Below are 24,472 nucleotides of genomic sequence, written 5' to 3' on the forward strand. Positions count from 1 at the left end.
CTAGTTGGACATCATTTCTTAAACATCTGGACTAATGTTACACATTGAGAACCCGGATTTGACCTAACCTTGACTGGAATCCGTAAGTGGAAAAAGAGAACTAGCAATCTGGAAGGGAATGGGAAGAGCGATTCATTTATAGGACACTTGGGAAGAAATTTCACTAGGAACAGTGGGAATGTTATAGTCTTGTAATTCAGGAAGAAGATCTAGCCCCTTGGGTTTGTGCTGATGTGTTTATTTCTCATCTACATTGACAGTGTTTTGTGGGGTTGGGGGTTTGGAAACACCTCCCTGGTCTTGGTCTCTTTCTTCCATTCCATCCAGTAAAAGCAGATGTTGCATCAATTACTGCAGATAAAATAAAAGTGATTTCATAATTCAGAGAATGAGAAGAGACTAAGCAGAACATGGAGATTTAATTCAATTCACCAAACATGGATTCAAATTTTGCCCTCTGCCACTTCTGTGAACTTGGCCAAATTACCTAACCTCTCTAAGGCCTCAATTTCTCCATCTGTAAAAGAAACAGGATGCATTTGATTACCTCAATGATCTATTCCAATTCTAAATCTATGATATGTTTGAGACCAGAGCTTGTTACTCTTTTTTATACCGTGGCCCACTTTGGCAATCTGATGAAGCCTATGGAGCCCTTTCTCAGAATAATGTTTTAAAATGCATAAAGTCATAGATTATTTTGAAATATAAAAAGGAATTATCAAAAAAAAATTTAAATGAACTCACAAATCCCAGGATAACAACCTCTGTTTTAAAATATTATTATCATGATTATTTATCATTTATATTACAAAATTATTAATAAGTATCATGCTTTGGGTTTTTCTTTGCATTCCCTCCCTTAAGGAGCTTCCAGGCTATTGATCAGGGAGAGCGCACATAGATAAGGATAACAAATGTAGTAACAGCAAAAGAGAGATCCAGATGAAATGGCTTAAAAATTGAGGCGGGGTAGATCCTTTTTGGCTAGGTGAGATCAGGGTGTGCTCTTCAGGGCATGGCACAGTATTTGGGATACAGTAAGCAATGAGGGCTAGGGATTGGACCTTTAATTTCTTTGGTATAGGAAACTCGCAGGTGATGACAAAAGCAGCTTCAGCATCTTCTCTGCCACTTAAAGTCTTAGAGAATTAGCTGGAGCTTTGAAAAGTTAAATGACCTCTCAGGGTCACGCAAACAGTATATCTTAGAGGTGGGCTTTAAACACAGGCCCTACTGGTTTTCAGTCCAGTTATCTCTTCACTATGTGAAGCTGATTCTCTTAATTATTAAATTACTAAATTTATTTATTAAATTTAAAGTATTTTTATCAAATTCAATTTGCTTTTAGAATTTCAGGTCAACCATTAACTCTTAAATCGAGATGATTAAAGAACATGAATTGCTATTTCCATATGTGCAGTTGAGCAACTGGCAAAGTTCTCTTTCAAAAAATCACTAAGAGAAGGTGTGATTGGAGCTATAGGCTAAGAAGGCTATTTTGTACAGACCAAGGCCATAATGATAGAAAGTGTAGAGAGAAAGCCACTTCCAAGAAGGGAGAAACATTGCCTTCTTTTTTAACTTGATACCAGCCTAACACAGACCTAAACCATGAATTCTCCATTCTCTTTCCATCCCCACTCCCCCACCCCATTCCCAAAGCCCTCCCAAGGGGTCTGGGCCAGATCCTTTAAGCAATGGCCTATGTAAACCACTAGATTTCTCTTTGGAAAAATTCACCTGCCTAAAAACATAGCTTACTAAGTAAAATCAGCATGTTGCTGTGGAAATAGCCAGATTTGGAGGCAGGAACCTTGGGTTTTTAATCTCAGCTCTGCTATTTAGTACCATATGTGACTTTAGGAAAGTCACTTAATGTCAAAGTCTGATCTGTCAAATGAGGGGCTAAACAGGATGAAGCTCCAAGGCTCCTTCCAAGTCTAAATCCTATTCTGTCCTGGGACCTCATTCTTCCTCCAATAGAAACACGTCACTAAGTCTCCTGTGGATGATCTTTCCAAGAATTTTTTGAGCTAAACAACTTTCAAATGATAATAGCACATCTTGGCCGGCCTCACCCAACAACTCACACAGATCCTTCTTGGAAAAAGAAATATGAAATATAGATGAATTTCTTAAGGGAGATTTGAACTAAAAGACAAATATGGAAATCATTGTTTATCAATGAGGGGGAAATGGTTCGCTGAGAACCAATTTTTTCCTGAGGAGTTTATTGCTTTGATAATTCTGAATTCTCTCTGGAGGCTGAGTTCCTCATCATTGTACTGTAGGCTGAATGTCAGGAATGCTATAGACTAGTGGTTCTCAAAGTGTGGTTCTTGAGGCACTTTTAGGGAATTGGAGAATTTGCAAGTATTTTCAGAAGAATACTATATTTTGCTTTCTAATATAGTAAATATCAGTAGTTATAACCCACATTAAAAAAAACAAACAACTTTTTGTGGGGTATGGAGTCTTTAACAACTTTTAAAAAGTTTAAAACAACTTTAAAAAGTTGTTATAAAAGTTGTTACTTTTTTAAAAGTTGTTATAAATATCATATATATAAAGGGGATATCTGGTAAATAAAAACTATAAAATGTATATAAATTATATAATTATATATATAATATATATACATATATATAAAAATATAAAAAAGTTTAAAACAACTTTAAAAAGTTGTTATAAATAACATATATATAAAGGGGATATCTGGTAAATAAAAACTATAAAATATATATAAAATATATAATTATATATATGATATATATATAAATATACAAAAGTTTAAAACAACTTTAAAAAGTTGTTAAAAATAACATATATATAAAGGGGATATCTGGTAAATAAAAACTATAAAATATATATAAAAATATATAATTATATATATGATATATATATAAATATACAAAAGTTTAAAACAACTTTAAAAAGTTGTTATAAATAACATATATATATAAAGGGGATATCTGGTAAATAAAAACTATAAAATCTAAATATATATAAGTATATAATTATATATTAAAAAAAAATATATATATACAAAAGTTTAAAACAACTTTAAAAAGTTGTTATAAATAACATATATATAAAGGGGATATCTGGTAAATAAAAACTATAAAATATATATAAAAATATATAATTATATATAAAAAATATATATATAAATATACAAAAGTTTAACACAACTTTAAAAAGTTGTTATAAATAACATATATATAAAGGGGATATCTGGTAAATAAAAACTATAAAATATATATAAAATATATAATTATATATATGATATATATATAAATATACAAAAGTTTAAAACAACTTTAAAAAGTTGTTAAAAATAACATATATATAAAGGGGATATCTGGTAAATAAAAACTATAAAATATATATAAAAATATATAATTATATATATGATATATATATAAATATACAAAAGTTTAAAACAACTTTAAAAGGTTGTTATAAAAGTTGTTATAAATAACATAATATATAAAGGGGATATCTGGTAAATAAAAACTATAAAATATATAATTATATATATGATATATATATAAATATACAAAAGTTTAAAACAACTTTAAAAAGTTGTTATAAATATCATATATATAAAGGGGATATCTGGTAAATAAAAACTATAAAATATATATAAAATATATAATTTTGTATATATGATATATATATATATATATATATATATATATATATAAATATACAAAAGTTTAAAACAATTTTAAAAAGTTGTTATAAATAACATATATAAAATGGGGATATCTGGTAAATAAAAACTATAAAAAAAAAAAAAAAAGAGAGAGAAGGGCCCAACTAAAGGACAGTGGTATGATTTCAATTTCCAACAAATATATGCTTTGCATAACCACAAATCAGAAGGGGAAAAAATTGCTACAGGGAATTGAATGTCCATGTAATTTCTTCCAATATTTTCAAGTTGTAAATGCTTACTTCAAGCTGAACAATTTATAGCAAAGCCTGTGAGCTCCTCAGTATGCTTTTATGTTATCTACAAATGTTTTTAAGATTAAACTTTTAAAAAAAGAAAAAAAATCTGTGATCATGTTAAACATTTTGCTTGCTTATGGTTAAAACAGTTACCGACGATTCTGTTGACAAAAGATTGAGACTTTAAAAACAAGAATGTTAATTTGGAGAGTATACCAAAACTATAAATAAAGCTAAAACTAAATATGAGAAGAAAAAAAAAAGAGTATAAAGGGGCTGTACGATTGTGCTGTAAGAAATGATGAGCAGATTGAATTTCGAAAAACATGGGAAGACTTGGAGGAAATATGAAGAGTGAAAAGAATAGAAAAGAAAAGGGAATCATTGACTTATTCTGCGAATTATAAATATGCAAATACAAAAGAATTTTGTATTTGAACTGCAAAAGACCTATTAAAGAAGATGCTTATCTACCTCTAGAGAACAAACTGATAGATAGCAGTATGCTTAGTATGGTTTTATATCCATCCTTCCATCTACCTACCGATCCATTATCTGTCTCTGTCTTTGTTTATCTATCTATATGTTGAATGGTGACCTCTACTTCAGAGTGGAGAGGGAGACAATTTGGGACTTAAAATATAACCAAAAAAAAATCTGTGTAAAGTAATGTAACACAACGTGACCATGAGATGATAATATATCATAATCTGACACACGACATGATATAATACAGCATATATTTAAGAGTGTGAAGGAGTCCTGAGACCACAAAGTCTGAGAATCTCAGCACCGAGAAAGGGTGACATTAAAGAGAAGTGGCTGTGGTCTGAGGTCCCGTTCTCCCAGTCTCCTGACTGAAGGAAACCACAGAACCCCAACGAAACAGCCACAAAAGCGGCATGTGCTGTGTGCTAGCTTATTTCTCCGGGCCTCCTCCCCACAGCTAGGCTGCGCTTGTTGCTTCACTGCTCGGAGTCAGGTGCACGGAGCGTGCGGACTCCTCAAGCGGCTGCCTGAAGTGCTCGTTTCCCCTTTCTCTCCCCGTCTGGCCGGCCCGGCCGGACCTCCCTTTTTGCTGTCGGCTCCTGGAGCCCGAGTTCGGCCCGCGCTGGCTCCCGCTTCGTTTGGGGACAAAGCAGGAGACCTCCTTCCTCCCCACACCCCCTCCATCTTCAGAGATAACCCTCCCACGCCGAATACAGGAGATAGAAATCGGAAACAAAAAAGGGGCAGGCTGGACCGAGCCGGTTCCCTAACTTCCCTGTGGCCTTGGGGCACAGGGCGCAGGCGCGGGCCCGGTGGGCGGAGCCAATTCACTCAATAAAGAGCGCATGTTCGGCACAGCTTCTCCAATACCCTCGAGATTGGGAAAAGTTCCATCTGAGGATAGAGCCCCGAGACCCCGACCCGGAGGGCAGGCAAGCCAAAGATGACGCTGCCAAACCTGGGCCTGCTGTGGCTGAGGTTCGCCGTTTCGCTCGCCATCGCGCCTTCCCTGCTGAGCGTTCCTACAACCGAAGGCCCTGGGTACAAGAAGCCCGAGGATCTGCTGAAATCCGTCAGGAACGGCTCATCGAAAGGTCCTGCGGGCGAACTTGGGCCCCGAAGGGCGGGGGGGTGGGGGGCAGTGGGGGGGCGCAGCGGTACGGCTACCTCCCAACCCGCCTCCGAGGACCCAGAGCCCCGAGGCTCCATCCCTTCCCGGGTTTGGGCTGTCCCTTCCTCCTCTTCGCCTTTCCCTCTTCTCACCTGGTTAGGGGGAGGAGCTCGCGCCCCATTCATCTCTCCAGCTCCATCCCCCCTTTCCCTTCCGCCCCTATGCCCCGCCACTCTAGTCTAGCCCCCTCCCCGCCTCCTGTCTTTGGCATTAAGAGTTTCCATGAAAGACAGTTTCAGCCATTCGAGACTTTTGTTGCTGGACCATTCCACCTGACTTCCCGGGAGGAAAACTTGTTAAGAGTTAGGGCTAGAGAGGTAATAGCTGTCGTCATTCCTTTCGTCCACTTAGATGGCCTGAACGTTCTCCTGATCATCGTGGATGACCTGAGGCCCACCTTAGGCTGCTATGGAGAGGATTTCGTGAAATCTCCGAACATCGATCAGCTGGCCTCCCATAGCGTGGTGTTCCAGAACGCCTTTGCCCAAGTACGTGAATAGAACTGTCAGTCATTCGCAGCTTTCTCTAAATTGGCCAACCTGCAGACCGTGGTCAGTTCTGCTTCTGCAAACTTTGAGGTGGTGCTGAAATAAAATGTTAAAGTGGCAAATTCAACTGGGTTTGGCGAAATTGCTAAGGCATATTCATTCTGGCTTCTAAATGCTTGCAGAACGTTAGGATTTTTTTCAAAAAAATGAAACTGGGACCATTGACGTAGGGGAAAATTTGCTGTGGCAGGGATGTGTGTGTGTGTATAAAATATCTATCTATATCTAGAATAAACCATGACTGTCTCTCTGTGTCTCTGCCTCTCCTTTCCTATAGCTATTTTGTATTTAATTTACATAAAAATTTTGTGAGGGAAAAGGGATTGCAAGTGGAAAAAAAGTTTTTAGAAACCCTGGAAATACATAGAGTATAGAGTAAGGCCTGGAGTCAGGAAGATTCTTGAGTTCAAACCTGGCCTCAGACACTTACTAGCTGGACAGTCCTGGGCAAATCACTTAACGGCCTCAGTTTCCTTCACTGTAAAATGGGGATAATAGTAGCACCTACCTCTCAGAAATAATATCTGTAAAAAGTAGTTAGCACAGTGCTTTTCACATGGTGCTTATTAAATGCTTATTTCCTTTTTTCCCTCCATTCACTCTTACACTGTAGTATCTCTCAAATCATTTTGCCCACTGTCAAATAAGTGCTCATTTGAATTGCTCTTTGATTTCGTTTAAAAACCTATAGTCATCCTAAGTTTTTAAATTAGACAAAGGTTCTCTAAAGGCCCTGCTTGAGCAAGAAAGCAGGGCTCCTCACAGAGAAGTGCCTGGCCCATATTGGGAGCTTAATAAATGTCCATGAAATGAATAAATGAATGAATGTTCATTTTGAAGTCACCTGACTTGCTTCTGAGCCTTTGGGGAGCTTAGCTATTTCACCTAACAGGCAGGATCCTACAATACTATTAAATCAAAGTGCCGGTTTTTGATTGACTGTACCAAAGAGTCATTTCTTGCCAGTGATATAATTTAATGACATTGAGAAGTAACCAAGCCACTCAATGTGTCACACATATAAATGTGTGATATCTGTTAGTGTGCTGCCTTTGATATTAGACTATCGAGTGATGATTAATAGTATTTTGGCTTGAGTTACTCAATTCAGCACATTTGTATGGTTAGGCCAGACACTTTTATTTCTGGGGACTGAGCAGGTAAGAGAGCTGTATGCCCTAAATGTAATTTATTTCAGCTTAGCAGATTGCATGATAAAGCTTCACCAGGAGCCAGGGAAATCATTTGCTCCTTTACACTCCTGTATCATTTTGTTTCCTCTTTAACAGCAAGCTGTCTGCGCCCCGAGCAGGGTGTCTTTCTTAACTGGCCGGAGACCAGACACTACCAGAGTGTATGACTTCAACTCCTACTGGAGAGTCCATTCGGGAAACTATTCTACAATCCCCCAGTACTTCAAGGAAAATGGTTACGTCACTTTGTCAGTTGGAAAAGTGTTTCATCCTGGTACTGTATGCTTTCGATGTCTTTAAAGTCAAGCTTTTCCTTTTTTTTCCCCTTTCTTTCTAAGGGTTTCAGTGAGTAATTCTCCATGTAGTCGGTCAGGGTTATTTCTCACAAGAACTCATCTGGTTTTATAAGAACCAGTTGTGATTTCTTTATAGTCAGTTTTAAATACAGATCATAAAGGTAAGTTAGATTACCTGCTTTCTGGTCCTAGCTTGGCCATATCATTCCACCTCTGTTGGACTCAGTTTCCCTAACTGTCAATGAGAAGTTTTAGACTGGAATTTTCCAAGCTTCTTGGAATGCAATATCTGGGGACTTAAATTGATGAAACCCATAAATTCTGCTCTGGGATAGAGATTCTTCTTGGTATAAAGAAGGCGAGGGTATCTGGGAAATTTTGAAGCAAAACTGAAAACAGCTTCTTTTGTAAAAATTGCCCACATGAAAATTTTGAGACATTCGTATTTGTATATTTCACAGGTTAGAGGAAAGACACATTAATATTAAAATTCTCAAAGAACCCTTAACAATACAAACTGTGTGGAATGGTAGGGTTCTACAGAATGCAGATTCAGAAACCTTGGTCTACTTGATCACTAAAGATCCTTCTAGTTCTGATGTGGGATGGTCTTATGAAATGTCAGAGCTTTATGGCCTATGAAGGCTTTATGTGACTTACTTTTGGTGTCTTGGTGTTAGGGAAACACTATTTATAAAGGGGCTGCTGCTTCTGTATACTTGATAGCTGCTTCCTCCTGAGCTCTAAATTTATGTAATTGAATCATTTATGGAATTGCCTTTGACTCTGATGTCATGGGGGGAGAGGTAGGTGGCACAGTGGATAGAGTGCCTGGTTTGCAATCAGGAAGACTCCTCTTCAGACTCTTATTAGCTATATGACCCTGGCCAAGTCATTTCACCCTATCAGATGAGCTGAAGAAGGAAATGGCCAACTACTCAAGTATCTTCCCAAGAAAACCCCAAATGGGATCATGAAGAGTCTGACACAATTGAATTTACTGAACAGCAGCTGGTGCGATGTGGATTTTGAGGTTCTGAAGGAGGACCTTATTAAAATACAAGGAGTTCTTGATCTCTTAGAGAAGAGAATCTCAGGCACAATAGAATACTGTCTAATCTGTTTATGAAAAAGAATGCACTCTGCAGTCAGCATCCTCCACAAATGGGTATCAACTTTGACTTGGTTCTCTCTAGAGAGAACCTACTACTTACTGAACCTTAGCCCATTCTACTTTTATGATGGTAAAGAAACTCTGCCTCTTCCCTTTAGGATTTGGTTAGGAAGAGAATTTGATATAGAAACATGGAGTTGCCCATGATGCTGATAACAGTACTGATTCTGAAAACTTTTTCCACAGAAGGGGAAATTGAAGCTTTGGAGTTGCTTAGCTACCAAGTGGGAAATTTGGAACATAGCCTAGTACTCTTTAAAAACCGTTTTCTAATCCTAACATTAAATATCAATATAGATCATTAAGTTTATATGTACATTAATTAATTTAGTGAATAAAATATAAGAGGTTTTTTTAGTCATTAGATTCCATTGGAATTCTCAGGCCCATTAACTTTTCCTCTTATATTGGTCATAGTGTATACACTGTTCTTGCTTTTTTTCCTTTGCTTTATTTTTGGGGTGGTTTGTGATCAACATTTATTTATATTCCTCATACTTCTTGTACTTAATTCCATTTCAGAAGTCCAGTTTATCCATAAAGCACAAAATAACCATTCCCCTATTTTTTATATTTTGTTTCCTTCCAGGTTTTTGTTGCTATTGATTATTGTCTTTGTATAGATAGCTTTCTTTTGTTTTTGATAACATTCAGAGTATGTTCCCAATGACGGAGTCAAAAGGTATGATTATTTTTGTCATGTTACTGTGAATTGACTGTTATTTTTGCTTGTGAAAATTTCTTTCCCTATACTCCTCTCCCTTTGAAAGGCTCTTTTTTTCTCTCCTCATCTCTTTCCCTATTGAACTTACTTGGATGTATTGTTGTGTGTTTTCAAGCTTTGTTTACCTGGTTCACCGGAGTCCATTTCCCTCACCTCTCTGTATGTAAAGTCATCTTTTGGTATACCCCAATTTAGGAAAACTAGCAAATTTCTTCCTATTCCTCATTTTCTCACAAATGTATTTCTTTCCCCCTCTCATTTGTTCTCTCTCTTCAAACCAGCTCTACATTTGTCTTTATTCCTTCTGTGAGTCTTGAAGGTAGTGGAATTCTGGCAGGACAGTTGACCTTTCTGTCATTATTAGAATGTAAGCATTTGTTCTTTGTTTAATTCCTTCCTATTGTTTGAGTGTATTAATCTTTTTTAGCTTTCTGTTATTCCTTGTTTTCATTTCATAAATTCTATCCAGCTCTATTGTTTTTTTTTCCTTTGGGGAGGTTTGAAAGTCTTCCCTTGCTTTCAAGATCCATTTCCCCCCCCCCCCCCCTTTTGATTATCCATAGTTTGGCCGGAAACAATTCTTTTTGATGTAAGTATTTTTTTCTTTTGCCTTTTGGTATATTGTATTCCAAGATCTCTTTTTAAAAATGTAATTGTCATATAGTCATACAATTCTGACTGTGGTTCCTTGACCCTTGAATTCTTTCTGGCTACTAGCAATATCTTTCATTTGACATGAAAATGCTAGATTTTGTTCTGCCATTTCTGGATGTTTTAATCTGATATTTCAATAAGAAAATGACAAGTGGGATTCTTTCAATTTTTGTTTCGTCCCCAGGTTCTAATAAATGTCAGTCATTTTAAGGATTCTCAAAAGATATGCAAATTTTCTGTTTGGTTATAGTTTGAAGGGCATAGAGGATGTTTAAATCACTTTTCCTTGACCTGTTTTCCAAGGCAGTTGTTTTTTTTTTTTTTATAATAGATACCTCATATTATTTAAATTTTTCAGTCTTTTAACTTAGTTCTAATATTTTCTTGTTGTCTTATTGAATCCTTGCATTGTGATTTGTGCTTTTTCATGACCCTTTGTTTGGGGTATCTATCTTGCACTGTTTGCAGATGCCCTCCTGTTTGTTCTTTGGCAAGTTCTGGCTGTTCCCTTTAAATATGGCTCATGGTTTGCTTGCTTCAGGAAGCTATGACTAACCTCACTTTTCACTGATAATTCCTTTCCATCGGGTTCTTCAATCTATTCTGTATCATTTACCAGTTTATTGGCAGGACATTTATCTTGTCTCTGCAACTAGATTGTAAATTATTTGAGGTTAGAAACTTTTTGTTTGTTTCTTCTTTTTTTTTTTTTTAAATTCCCTTTAGTGTTTTTATAGGGCTGAACATCCAATAAGCTTTTCACAAAAGCTCAGTTGATTTGGATGTAAGTATGAGGAAGTGAATCTCTATATAGAATTGAGAACAAGAAAGGGACTTTAGAGATCATCTAGTCCAATCTCTAGCCTGCCTCACTGTAAGATGAGGAAATAGGCCCATAGAGTAGAAGGAAGGGCTTGTTCATTTGTATACAAAGTCTTAATTTTTCCATACCTTGGTAAAATTCTAACATTTTCAAAAACATTTTTTCTTCAAGGAATTTCTTCCAATCACAGTGATGATTTTCCATACAGTTGGTCAGTTCCACCTTTTCATCCCTCCTCTGAACGATATGAAAATAGCAAGGTAAAGATGTTAATAAATCAACATTTTGAAGAGTATCAGCTTTCCTTCTTGCCTAGAAAATGAGTGCTTGGGCTAAGTCCAATGGACATTTTATTTTATACTTATTTTAAAGTTTATGATACAACTAAATGCCGATTTTATGTAAATGTATGTGTATACATATACTCATTTTACACATACACACATATATGTATGTAGAAATCTATATGTGGACAGCCTTGCTTTGAAAGTGAAAACATGGTACTTCTCTAATAATTTTTTTAGCTTTTTCCACCCATGTTATCTGCTCCTCATTCCCCCCTAAAAAAAGCTACATTAGTAGTTCTTTATCACCTCCAGGATCAAATATGAAATCATTTGAAGTTCAAAGTCCTTTCTTATCTAGTCCCTCCTAGCATTCCTCTTCCCCCACTTCCTGTTATTTCTTGAATAAGACACTTGATTTCTTGGCTCTGGGCATTTTCACTAGCTGCCTGTCACACCTGGGAAACACTCCCCCTTTATCTCTTCTTTGCTTTCCTGGCCTCCTTCACATCCCAGCTGAAATCCCACTTTCTACAGGAAGCCTTTCCAAATCACTCTTAATTCTAGTGTCTTTCCTCTAGCAATGATTTCCTATTGTTCTGTCTCTAGCTTGTTTCTATGTAGTTTTTTTTTTTTTTTCATTAGATTGGGAGCTTCTTGAAGGAAGTAACTGTCTTGTATCCCCTTAGTGCAGCTTAGTAGTGCCTAGTTTCTGGTAGGTACTTAACAAATGCTAGTTGATTGACTGGCTGTTGGGTCAGATCCCAAAGTAGCTGCATTCTAAAGGATGCTGGGCATGTTATACAATACTGGTCTATGGTAAAGTCCTGTGACTGGAACTGTGAGGGTTATGGAAATAAATAAGCCATAGTCCTCAGCCTTCCTGTACTTACAGCCTAAAAGGGAAGATGATGTCTTTATAAATCACTCTTATAAGTTTATAAGTCAGCCTTGATAATTGGGCTGTGAGGTAATTAGAAAGGTCCTTATCTTAACATATTAAAGTGTTGTTATTTGTATGTTAACATATCTTAACTTATTAAGGCCCTGTGGCCTGATAGGTTGCACACATTTAGAGAGTTAGGTGGGGGAAAAGATGATATGTGAAGAAATAGAGCTCTTCAGTGGGTCTTTGGCCCTTACTTAATGTGAGGGAGTTCATCCTTAAGGAAGCTTGTAGCTCTGGCTTATTGGGGTATAAGATCAGAGGTTGAAGTCAACTTTTTTTTTTTTGTTTGGAGGAACAACAAATCTATACTGAGACCCAAAGCTGAGGGAATCATAATTAGAAGGTGATTTAGAAAATCAAATGGAGTTCGGGGAAAAGGATTTTGCTCAGAAAAGTTTTGAAGGATGTGGCTTTAATGTTGGATTTTCCTTTTCTTTCCTTTTTTTTTCCTTTCCCTTGGAATGTGACATAGTAATATCATCCCACTTCCTTTTGAGGAAGGTTTCATTTGTATCTCACTACCTTCTAGGCCTTAAATAAAGATATTGGATCTGAAGACAAGAAAACAAAGAGTTTTCTGGTAGCAGTCGGTTCATCAGTGGGATGAACATTGTAGGTGTACATAGGGTGCATATACACTGAACATTACTTTTGATGCCCCAGCAGCAAGACTGTGAAACTGGCTTCTTGTATTCAGGAGAAAATTTGTCTACATCAGTTAATGGGCATGAGTAACTGCCAGGCACTGTGCTGAACAGCAGTGATACATGCAAAAGCAAAAACATTGTCCCCGTCTTCAGAGAGCTTTTATCTGGGGACAGACTACATGCAAATAATGCAAGAGAAATATAGTGTAAACGGGAGGGAGCTCATCATAGTAGGAAGGAACTAGAGGGAAGGGAAGGAAAGCTTTCTGCAGAAAGTAAGATTGGAGATAAGTCTTGAAGGAAGCCAGGGAAATCGGCAGACAGCCGTGAGGAGAGAGAGATCAATTTTAGATATACAAGAGAGCCAGAGAAAAGGCCCAGAACCAACAAATGGAGTGAAAGGAACTTTTACTAAACCAGAGAGTTCTGGGTGAGAAAGAGGCAGGTTAGGAAGAAAGGGCTTTAAGGGGTCAGAAAAAGTATTTGCTATTAGGTCCTGGAGGTGATAGGGAGCCCGTGGAGTTTACTGGATAGGGAGGAGTGTGATACAGTCACACCTGTGCTTTAAGAAAATCACTTTGGCAGTTGAGTGGAACATAGACAGTGAGCAGAGAGCAGAGCTGGCGCTGGAAAATGAGCTGATTTCTTGGGACTGATTTGGCCTGCAGGGGGAGGCAGCAGTACTTGATAAAAAAACAAACTGATAAATGAAATCAGTAGGTATTCCTTTTTCTCTTTAAAAAGCCAGAAATTGCACGGAAGGGGAACATGACTGATCCTAGTAACTCCGTCCCAGCTGATTCTTCTAAAGTCATTCCCCAGTCACCATTTTTGTCATCTTGCACAGATGGTCCAGTTGCATTTTTCTCAGACTTCTTTTCATTTAGACTGGAATATTTGTAAAGCAAAAGCTTTAGAAAATTAGCACCTTGTTCAAGGAAATTTGATTTTGTTAGCGCGAGTGCTCCCTTCGCTCATGGAATGCTGCTTCTTTGACTTGCTCCTTAGGGGGTTGCCATGGCCCACATGTTCTTTAGCCAGTGTCCAACTAGCTCTGGGCCTCTCCTGGCTTAGCTAATGTGATCCTTACACAGCAGATTTGTAGTTCATCCCAGGAGGCATGGCTAAAGCTTTTTAAATATATAATGAATATATAATACCAACTGGGTATTATACTGATGGCTTAGCTGTGGAGCATCCAGAGCAAACTTTGTAATTTGGACTGCCTAGAAGTGAAAGAAATAAAATTCCTCACTGAAATGTGGTTTCTCATTTCCTTAGCGAATTCCACTACTTGAACATAGTGATTTGCTGACAAGGTGTTCTGTAAAAGAAATCATAATAATAGGTGACATTTATAAAGTGCTTTTAGGTTTGTAAAGTCCCAAACATATATTATCTCATGATTCTGTAAACCTTAGTGATTTTTAAAAACATATTACTTGATATTAAAATGATCTCATATATATTTTCTGAAAGACATGTAAAGGTCAGGATGAAGAACTTCACGCCAATTTGATTTGCCCTGTGGATGTAGATGAGATGCCCGAAGGAACCTTGCCTGATAAACAGAGCACCGAAGAAGCCATAAGATTGCTACAAAAGATGAAAAAAACCAAGGGTCTTTTCTTTCTGGCTGTTGGCTATCATAAACCTCATATCCCATTCAGATATCCCAAGGTAACAAAGTGGATGAAAATTATCCCTCAGCTTATAAATATTGGGTTTTTTTGGGTTTTATTCCAAAGGGATAACTTGGACTTCTAGTTAAGACTTTCTTGAATTGGTTTTTTGAAAAACATTTGATTATGCTTGGCTAGAAGGCAAGTAACAGAGAAAGATGGGGTTAAGGTGGATTGGAAAAAATCAGCAAAAAACGAGAATAATTTGCTGGAGTCATGATTAATTTTAAACAGAAGCGAAAGGAATGCATTGTCTGTAGAAAACCTGTACCAATTTCTTACATGGCAAGTCTGTTTGATGTTTACTTACCTGGAAAATATTGGAAGAGATGGCTGAGATGCCAGATCCAAAAAATAAATTATAGAGTTGAAGAAACCTCTCAGAATGAGTTCATTTTCTTTTCCTACCCTGAAGGATTTTATTTTCTTTCTTTGTACTTTGTGAAAAAAAAAAAAGTTGGGTTTTGATGGAAAGAGAGCCTTAGAGAAGAGTGCCAGAAGCAAGAGGCAAGACGCAAGAGATAAATGATGGGCCTTGGGAAGTAATTCTAAGGATACCAGACTGTTCTCCACAATTGAAGTATTTCTCTGACCTTGTCAGCCCAGATAACTTGAGCTAAAGAAAGTATTGGAACCTTGGACAAACGTCAGAGCGTACTTTAAAATAAAATAATAGTATATTGTGCCAGAGTGTACTTTTTCTAAAACGTGACATTTCCCCTATCTCTGTTCTTTCTGAGTGACTGAATACTCTACCATTTTCAACTTTGTGGAGAGCACTTCTTATGTGGAGAGTCATGATCAAAAAGTTCTCCAAAATTGTCTTGTTTTCATTGGTCCAAGGGGTTTTGCCTCCATAGCAGGAACTTTTCACGACTGTATTGCTATTCCTTCTCTACTGCCTCTTACTTTCCCTTTTTTACCTCCTCTTTTTGCACAGTGAGATATGGGATAGTGCTTCTATGGGATTTGAGTTTTTCTGAAGGGTTCTGACTTTGGAAGGCTTTTCTGTATTTTCCCAGGCTGAGAAAGATACAAAAATGGTCACTGCTTAATCTGTGCTGTGCTGTTTGCAAGACTGCATGATGAAAGTACTAGGGATACGGGTTGAAGTCTGAGGACCAAATTCTTTGATTAAAGTGTTAGTAAAATCAAAAGGGTTAGGTATGGGTCTGTTTGAAAATCAAAAAGCATACCGAAAGCATAATAACCTTGTGTGACTATCGTTCCTCGAAGGACTTTCAGAAGCTGTATCCCTTGGAAAATGTTACTCTGGCTCCTGATCCTCAGATCCCTGGTGGACTACCTCTCGTAGCATATACTCCCTGGATGGATATCAGGAAGAGGGAAGATGTCCAGGCCTTAAACATCAGTGTTCCCTATGGCCCAATTCCTAAAGAGTTTCAGGTACCAAAGACTTTAAAATGTGTTTTGTGGCTGTTTTTTTTTTTTATTGTTTGTTTTTTTATTGCAGTCTTTTCCTTCCTCCTCGCTCTCCCCATGGAACCCTTCATTGTGACAAAGGAAGATGTGTAAGCAGAAGTGATCATAGTCACTGTGATCGTCAGTAACAACAAATAATAATAATAATTATAATAACAATCATTATTATTATTATAACTATCATTTATATAGTGCTTTAAGGTTTGCAAAGCACTTGACAGTTATTATCTAACTTTATTCTCACCACAACCTTGGAATGTAGGTGCTGTTTTGATCTCTATTTTACAAATGAGGAAACTGAGGCACAAAGGAGTTAAATGACTTGCCCAGGGTACGATACTTTTGAGGCTGGATTTTTGAACTCGGGTTGTCTTGTTCCAGGCCTGGCACTCTGTTTCGTGTAGTGCTACATAGCTATACTAGAGTACATGCTCAAATTGCTCTTGCTCCCTTCCCCTTACTGAATAGAGGCAGAGATATGTTTTATTATCATTTCTTCAGGCCCTGGATTGGCCATTACTTATTCAGATTTTGACTGCCTTTTAGTGTTGCTTTTTTAAATGTTAGAGTATTCCTCTGGTTCTACTTATGTCACTATCTTCATAGAGTGTTTCTCTTGAGTTCCTCATATTCTTCATTTAAGTAGAGCATGACGATTTTCTATTTTATTCATGTGTCAAATGACATTTATACCAATAAAATGCCTCACACGACTCTTGTGGAAAAATTGAGGACATGTGGATGCAATAATATAATCAGATGGCCTCAGAAGGCTGACTGTTGATTTGGTTGGAGCTCTTGAGGGGAATGTCCCTGGGGATAAGTACCATTAATCATTTTCATTGATGATTTAGATCCCCCCTGTAATGACATGATCATGCAGTTGCCAGGAAAGACAGCTAATATATGCTGGTTAACTGAGGCAGGAGCCAAAGAGATCTCAACTAGCTTATTTCCAAGTTTGTTGTGTGGAGGAGGTGGAGACTTATGTTATTTGACCTCAGAGGATGGTATCAGGAGCACTTTTCTCAGGTGGATGTCCTCTCTGTCCCTTCGTGGCTCATCACTACCCAGCAGGCCATGGTTCTTGTCCAGAACCACTAGAAGGATGGTCCTTGTTACTTCCTGAAAATTTCACCTTCTGCCGAGAGACCTAAAGCTCTTTTTCTGCCCCTATTCTTAATCCAGGCTTCTCCTCACAGAGTGTTGCCTCAAAAGAATATGTTAGCTATATTCATTTATGTGTTCAGGATGGGGAAAAGAATCTTGAAGACAAAAAGTACAGAAAGCTTGCATTTGGACCTTCTTACCTGTGAAGCTAAGGCCTCATTCAGCCGTGGGATCAGTGGTCAGGGTTGGATGTGCTTACACTGGCCAAGGCAGCTTTTGGTTTTCTGGAAGGGAGCTGTTAAGGCTGTCTGGCTCCAGAGTTCTCTTCCTCTCCTTCTGGGGTGTGGAATCTCCTTACTCAGCACTTTTTCACCAAGCTTGAGGAGAGAGTATGGGACACTAAAGCCTTATTTGATGTTACTTTCATATGTCCACTTAGGTATGAACTCCCTATTACTCATTTTTTTCAGTCCTTGCCAGTTTAGACATCATTCTCCTTGTCAGGGAAAAGAAGCTTCATGAGACTTATGGAGTCCTCCCTTGGTCTCATCCCCCTAGAGCAGCAAGGCCTATCCTTGTGATGGTCACTCTTTTTTTCTTCTGTCCTTGGAATAGCCTGAAGGCCGTCTGAGTTGGCCTTGGCCCTCCTCCTCAGCTTTGTGTCATTTATTACAGCGTGCTCAGGCCTCTGGGGATGGCCTTCAATTCCTTTGTCAGTGTTTCTAGGTAGAGCCAGATGATAAACTTTCGAGTTGGAGGGGCCATTGAGGTACTCCAGAATATTATTTTACAGAGTGGAGAAGCTAGCCGTGAGAAAGGAAGCACATTGGCTCAGCTGATGCATCCAATTAGTGGCAGAACCGGAGCTAGAACCAATTCCCCTAACTCTGTCCCGAGTTGTTTTCCACCCAAAGTTTTGTTGGTTTGGCTGGCTTCTGGGATTTAGAAGAGTACACAGGGTTGCTGGACGATATCAGTAAGAGGCAAATTGACCTGAGAAAAGTGGCTTTAAAGAATTAAAGGTAAAAAGGAATCTCATTTAGACTCCCAGATTTAACCATGGTTATGGGGTAAGCCATCAATGTGCATGTACTAACTGCCTCCTCTGGTACATTTTCACTGAGTGGAGGCCAAAGAAAGCAATTTCTGCTCTTGGGGGTGGGAGTGGGGAGGGCAGCAAGGTGTGGGCACTTAGATGCATATAAATGAGAGTGTATAAGATGAATCCAGTACAGTAGAAGGAGGGAGAGCATGTGTAGTTGGGAAGGGGATAAGGAGATTAGTGCATGAGCTGGATTGTGAAAAAAACAGAGCCAAAACCAAAGAAGGGATTCTGGGATGCAGAGCTTAAGGGGGAGAATACTCAGGACATGGCTGATCATGTCCAAAGGCAGGGAGTTGGGAGACATAGGATCATGTCTGATGAACATTAGGCAGTTCCATTTGGATAAATTGTATCATGTGTGGAGGGGAATAAGGGCACGAGTGATGCTGTTGGAAAGATAAGTTAGAATCAGATTACTTAGTACTTTCAAACAGGAGAGTTTATTTTATTCCAGAGGCAATAGAGAATCATTGAAATCTTTTCCAATGATATATATTTTTTTTCTTTTTGCTGAGGCAGTTGGGGTTAAGTGACTTGCCCAGGATCACACGGCTAGGAAGTGTTAAGTATCTGAGACCAGATTTGAACTCGGGTCCTCCTGACTTCAGGGCTGGTCTCTATCTCCTGTGCTACCTAGCTGTCCCAGAATCTTTTCCAATAAGGGAATTAACCTAGTAGATACGTGCTTGAGGAAGCTCATTTTGGCAGCTGTATGGAGGATGGGATGGAGTCTGGAAGAGGCTTGAGATGGGGAAACTAGTCAGGAAGTTCTTACAACTCCAGGCTAGATGTGATGAGTGCCGGAATTAGGTTGATGTCTGTGAGTAGTAGAGTGGACAGATGCAAGCAAGAGATGTTGTGGAGGTAGAAATGACAAGCTCTGACAATTGATGGGATATGTGGGGGCTAGTGAGAGTAGGGACTTCAGCATCAGTGCTGAGCTTGTGAAGCTAGGGGATGAGGAGGAGATCGGTACTCTCCACAGAAATGGGGAGATTTATTTGAGGAGGGAGAAAGATACTGAGATTTCTTTTGCACACATTAACTTGAAATCCACCTTGAAATGTCGACTAGGCAGTTGGTAATATAGAATGGAACTCGGGTGACAGCCTGGAACTGGATGTACACAGACGTGGAAGTCATCTGCATCCAGAGGTTAATTAAAATGATGTGCGCTAATAGGGTCATCAAGGGAGAGAATAGAAGGAAAGAGAAGAGGGCCCAGGACAGGGGGTTGAGGAGCTCCCACAGTTGGGGGAAATGGGATATAGAGAAAAGGATGAGCGGACAGGTAGAAAGAGAACCAAGGGTGTCCAGAAGGGGTCAGTGGTCAATGATAGATGTTGCCGAGTGTTAAAGACTGAGGGCTGAGAAAAAGTGATCAGATTTGACATTTCAATTACAACTAGTAACTTTGCAGAGAGAATTTTTCAATTGAGCCATGAACTTGGAAAATACCGTGGGATTAAAGATTAGAGAGAGTGAAGAATGGGGCAATGATCAAGGAAAAGGTTTCTAGAAAAGACGGGAGAGAACGGGTAGAAGGGCCACCTCTCTGAGAGAGACTTGAAAGAGAGATTGGGGCATATGGGCTGATGGCAAAGGCATGTGGGATGAAGGGGGAGTTTATGGTGAATGGTATGTATTTTCTCAGTAAATTCAAAGTAAAAGGATAAAAAGGGGCAAAGAAGCTTCTACTGTGTTTTAGCTGAGAAAAATCAAGAGGCAAATTGGAGGGAGGTATATAAGTGAGGTCTGAATTGAGGAATTTTCACTTTTTTTTTTTAAACTTTGCAGAGGAAAATCCGTCAGAGTTATTTTGCATCCGTTTCTTACTTGGATTCAGAAGTTGGTCGCCTGTTAGATACTTTGGATAAACTTCAGTTCTCAAACAACACAATTATTGCCTTTCTGTCTGATCATGGTAAGTATTTTGAAGGGTTCTGGGAAGTGATTTGACATTCTAGAACTGTTCTTGAAATTTTTTCTCACCTCGGAAACATCACCCGTGCTCTCCCTTGTGCAGTGAGGCACTCCCCTCTTTGCCAGCGACATCTCCTTTTGAGCCATCTTCTTACCTTAAAGGGAATTGCTCATGGCTTTTTTTGGTCACTGAGTGGTTATTGATGAAAAGTAGCCCTTTGCTAAAGCACTAGCCTGTGGTTTTTCTAAACCAGAGAATAGAAGAGTCATTAGACCAAAAACCATGTGGGCCCATTCCAAGTGCTCCTGCACTACCTTTCAAGGCCTTTCAAAGGGTCTTGTGAGCCATTCCAGGAGCAAGCAGTGTGGAAGGAACTCTCAGGCTTAGTTGTGATAAGTACAATTTCCTATTATTTTAGAATCCTTTATTTTTTTTCAAAACAGATGAACAACTTAAGAGTATTATTATTTTTAAAAGGTTTAACAGTTAGGCTAAGTAAAGAAACTAGAAGCAGAAGCTGTATTTTATCATTAAGTTGTGTGACCCAGTAGGAAAAAAAAAACAACACCCTTAATTGATAATTTCCTGTTCTTTCTTCGGAAATGTAGACTCTCCTCTGGCCATTCCTTAAATATCTGTCTTTATATAAGTCCTTCTCTAATGCTTCTTCATGGAGTTGGTGGACTCCTCTGTCAGTGGCACATTGATTTGGGCATTGCCTGGCAAGCTAGAAAGGAGGAATGCCTTGAAGAACCATGATGAGGCGTTGGAGGGGGACGTTAGCAGGGACATAATAGGAAACTGTCAAAACTGAGCTTGAACCGTGATGTGATTCTACTTGTGTATGGTTTTTGGTCTGTGACTACGTGTTTGACTTGTGCTTCTTACCGTCCAGGATGGGCTCTGGGTGAACATGGAGAATGGGCTAAGTACAGCAATTATGACGTAGCCACTCGAGTGCCTTTGATGTTTTACGTGCCTGGAAAGACGGCTCCATTTACTTTTCCCGGAGAGAGGCGTTTTGCTTACATTGATCCCTTCGATTCAATAACCAAGTTGATGGTTCCAGGTACAAAAGACGGGTCTTATAAAGTTAAACTTAACTGCTCTATTATGATAAAGCTGTCTTTTCATTTACATAGGATTGTTCTAGTCTATTGAGACCTCTCTGACTCCTGATTTTATTTCCTGTGTGATACTAGTGATTTCTTCTCACTTTGCTATCATGTGCAGATTTAGTAATTGTGCCTTTTGTGTCATCATCCAAATCATTGCTTAAACACATTGAACAATATATAACCGCTAGATAGTACCTCTCTTCTCCCCTTCCCCACTCCCCACAAATAGTGTTTTGTGGTTTGGCCAGTTGCAAATTCACATTAATCATACTGCTACCTGACCAACTTTTCTTCATGGGAAACTTGGTAAAGTGACTCATAGAATCCTGTAGTTAGAAGGGACCTCGGAGGTGATTTAGCTCAATCCCATCTTGATCCCAAATCTCTTCTACAACGTCTCTGATGAGTAGCCACTTGGCTACTCTGTGTTAAGATCACTAATGTGATTTTTCTGTGCTTGGAGCCTCGAACTCGCTTAACACGAAAGGCAGTGTGGCATAGTAGATAGAGTCCTTGACTTGGAGTCAAGGATGAGCTGGGTGCAAACCCTAAATACAAACTTCCTGGATGACCCTGAGCTCATTTATAAAATGAGAGACTTGAGCTAACTGTTCTCCAGGCTTCCCTCCCAGTTTAATGTCCTTTGGTCCTTAGAAGCTGATTAAGTTTTCTCTCATAATTTTCTTCTATATTTTAAGCTTTCTCTTGTTTCCCCCTTTTTCATTCTGCAAGGTTGGTGCTAAGACCCTAGACATTGGGTCCACCCCTGGGTCTAAATGTGAAGGCTTTTCAGCTGGCCATAGCTCTAGTGAATCCAGGGTTACCTTCATGCTGCACTGAGGTATCAGGAGAGGACTTGGGTAGCTCTCCCTTTTACTGAGCTAAGTTTATTCTCCAGCAGATGGAGTTGGACCCCTGCATGAACATCCTGGTCTGGACTGAGTTTACTGAGAATGCTCCTTTATGGGGCAGGGCCTAAGTGAAAATTGATTATTCTCTTTTCAGCTGGGAGGCTTAGTATTAGCAGGCTTTGCAAACGTAATAAGTAGCCTTTTAATCCTTACAAATTTAAATCCTCACACAACAAAATGGTGGTTGAAATGGCTTTACTTTAGCCTAATGGCTTTTCCTCTTAAAGAGTCACCCTGGCTATTATATCATTCCTTATCACTCAGCTTTTGCAGAATCTGATAGCTAATATACTGGTGCTCACAGTGCTGGAAGAGCAGTTGGGAGGGAGTTCCAGGCTAAAATGACTTTCTTCTAAGTTAAATTAAAAGAACCCACTGCAATAAGCTGGCTCTGATTATTCTATTATTCTTTCTGCCTCACTTTCTAAATTTGTCGGTTTTTTTGTTCCTCCAGGAAAGCAAGCCGAGGAGCTTGTTGAACTTGTATCTCTTTTTCCAACTCTCTCCGAACTTGCCGGACTGACCATTCCCCCATGCTGCCCATATGATTCATTTGATGTTGAGCTGTGCAGAGAAGGACCAAGCCTTGCTAGGTTTCTAAACTTCGCCACATGGGAGAAGGACCCTTACAGCACCAGGAAACCCAGTGAATTCGTGGCATATAGCCAGTACCCCCGGCCTTCAGACACCCCTCAGTGGAATTCTGATGAGCCAGATTTAAAAGATATCAAAATTATGGGCTATTCCATGCGTACAGTAGACTACAGGTTTACTGTATGGGTCACCTTTGACCCTGTGAATTTCACTGCCAATTTTACTGACATCCATGCAGGTGAACTGTATTTTGTTGACTGTGATCCCTTGCAGGATCATAATTTTTATAACCAGACCCTAGGCATGTGTTAAAATCCCCAGGGTCCTGGGTCCTGGTTACTGAATCCTGGGCCTGTAAATTTTATACAATTAAAAAGCATTCTATTTACAACTGTCTGGTTTTTTTTTTTTTTTTTTTTTTTTTTAACATTTTCCTATTCCCTGTCATACATGGTAGATGTGAGAATGAATTGGAGATTTGGGGATGTTTTAGTGCTCACAGAAGTGACCCTGAAGAGCACATGGTTGAAAAGGAGATACGTTTCAAGGATTAGTAGTTCATTAGAGTAGAACCTTAATAATTGGAGTTTCTTTAAATTTGAATTTGTGATAATTCGGACTGAAAGCTAGCTGGCTGTTACTGATGAAGAAAAGGTTTGCCAGAAAATGAACATCCTCAAGGAAAGGGAGAAATGTATTAACTCTTAAAGAAAATCCAATGTTTTCAAACATCCACTGATAGACAAACATCCCGCTACCATTATGAAAGCTTTCTGTGAGCGATATCGGGATTCAGGCTTTATAAAAATTCATTTGTCTCCCTTATAAATTTAACATTTTTGAGGTCATTCATGTTTATAAAATTGTGAAGGTGACCATGGAATTTAGCGGCTGCTGTAATGGATGACTGTTTTCTTTCCTCCAGCCTGTGAAAATATTCATGCAGTTTCATCCATCAGGGAACATGCCATTTAAAGGTGTTTGTCTGATCCTTCAGCAAGGCTTTGCCCAGACAGAGATGTTCCATTATGATCGCAGTTTCTTGGGGTGTTAATATAGCACTTCTTACTCTTAACCCTGACCAGTCATCGTTCAGTTCCGACTCCAAAAAGCTATGATCTGGGATTCTGGGATGCTATTCACCAAATGATGAAAAGGCACCCATGTTTTAAATGCCTTCTCCCCTCAATGTGTGTCTACCCTGCTTCAAAGCAACCCGAGTTTTTGTTCTGGAATGTGTGCGATGGGCCTGGGTCTCAGACGTGCTGCAGACAACAAATGGATCTTGCGGTTGCTCGGGGTGAAGTTTTGGGAACCTCCTAAATGCTTTCCCGCACATCCTGTTGTGTGCACAGCCCAGGGTATTGTTCCAGCCGAGCGGCGGGCTGAAAAAGAATGGCGTAGTCAGTGGCGAGAACAAAGAATTGAGATCTAGGGTAGTGCTTCTGGATATAATAGGAAGAAAGGGTTCGGATGTAGACAAAGTAAAGAGCAAAGAACAAAAGTTAACCAGTTTTTCTTCTAGGCCTCTTAAGTCAGGGACTATTATTTATGAGGGTAAGAGGGGTTCACAGCTATAATGAGACTGACATTTACGAAACCCTTGCTCTAATTTATCGTTGCCGTCTTAGTATTTTCTAAAGCCTTTGCTGGTGATTTATAGGCAAAACTCA

The 24,472-nt window shown here is 38.9% G+C and overlaps 1 protein-coding gene across 3 annotated transcripts; it reads left to right on the forward strand.

Annotated features, from left to right (window-relative positions):
* The first annotated feature begins 5,167 nt into the window (after positions 1-5,167).
* Positions 5,168-23,187, forward strand: IDS (iduronate 2-sulfatase). 3 transcript variants are annotated; one of them, XM_074277328.1, is made up of 9 exons: positions 5,168-5,543; positions 5,972-6,108; positions 7,458-7,635; positions 11,204-11,292; positions 14,392-14,592; positions 15,831-16,001; positions 20,050-20,176; positions 21,072-21,268; positions 22,591-23,187. In XM_074277328.1, exons 1-9 carry the CDS (start codon positions 5,393-5,395, stop codon positions 22,726-22,728), a joined length of 1,389 nt encoding a protein of 462 aa, XP_074133429.1. In that variant the 5' UTR covers positions 5,168-5,392; the 3' UTR covers positions 22,729-23,187. The 3 variants fall into 3 exon arrangements, with proteins under 3 accessions (XP_074133429.1, XP_074133427.1, XP_074133428.1); XM_074277326.1 differs by having other exon boundaries at positions 21,072-21,245; positions 22,660-23,187; XM_074277327.1 differs by lacking the exon at positions 5,168-5,543 and adding an exon at positions 5,649-5,797 and having other exon boundaries at positions 5,945-6,108; positions 21,072-21,245; positions 22,660-23,187.
* Positions 23,188-24,472: the final 1,285 nt, after the last annotated feature.

This window comes from Sminthopsis crassicaudata, chromosome X, assembly GCF_048593235.1.
Source record: "Sminthopsis crassicaudata isolate SCR6 chromosome X, ASM4859323v1, whole genome shotgun sequence".
In the NCBI taxonomy this organism is placed as follows: domain Eukaryota; kingdom Metazoa; phylum Chordata; class Mammalia; order Dasyuromorphia; family Dasyuridae; genus Sminthopsis; species Sminthopsis crassicaudata.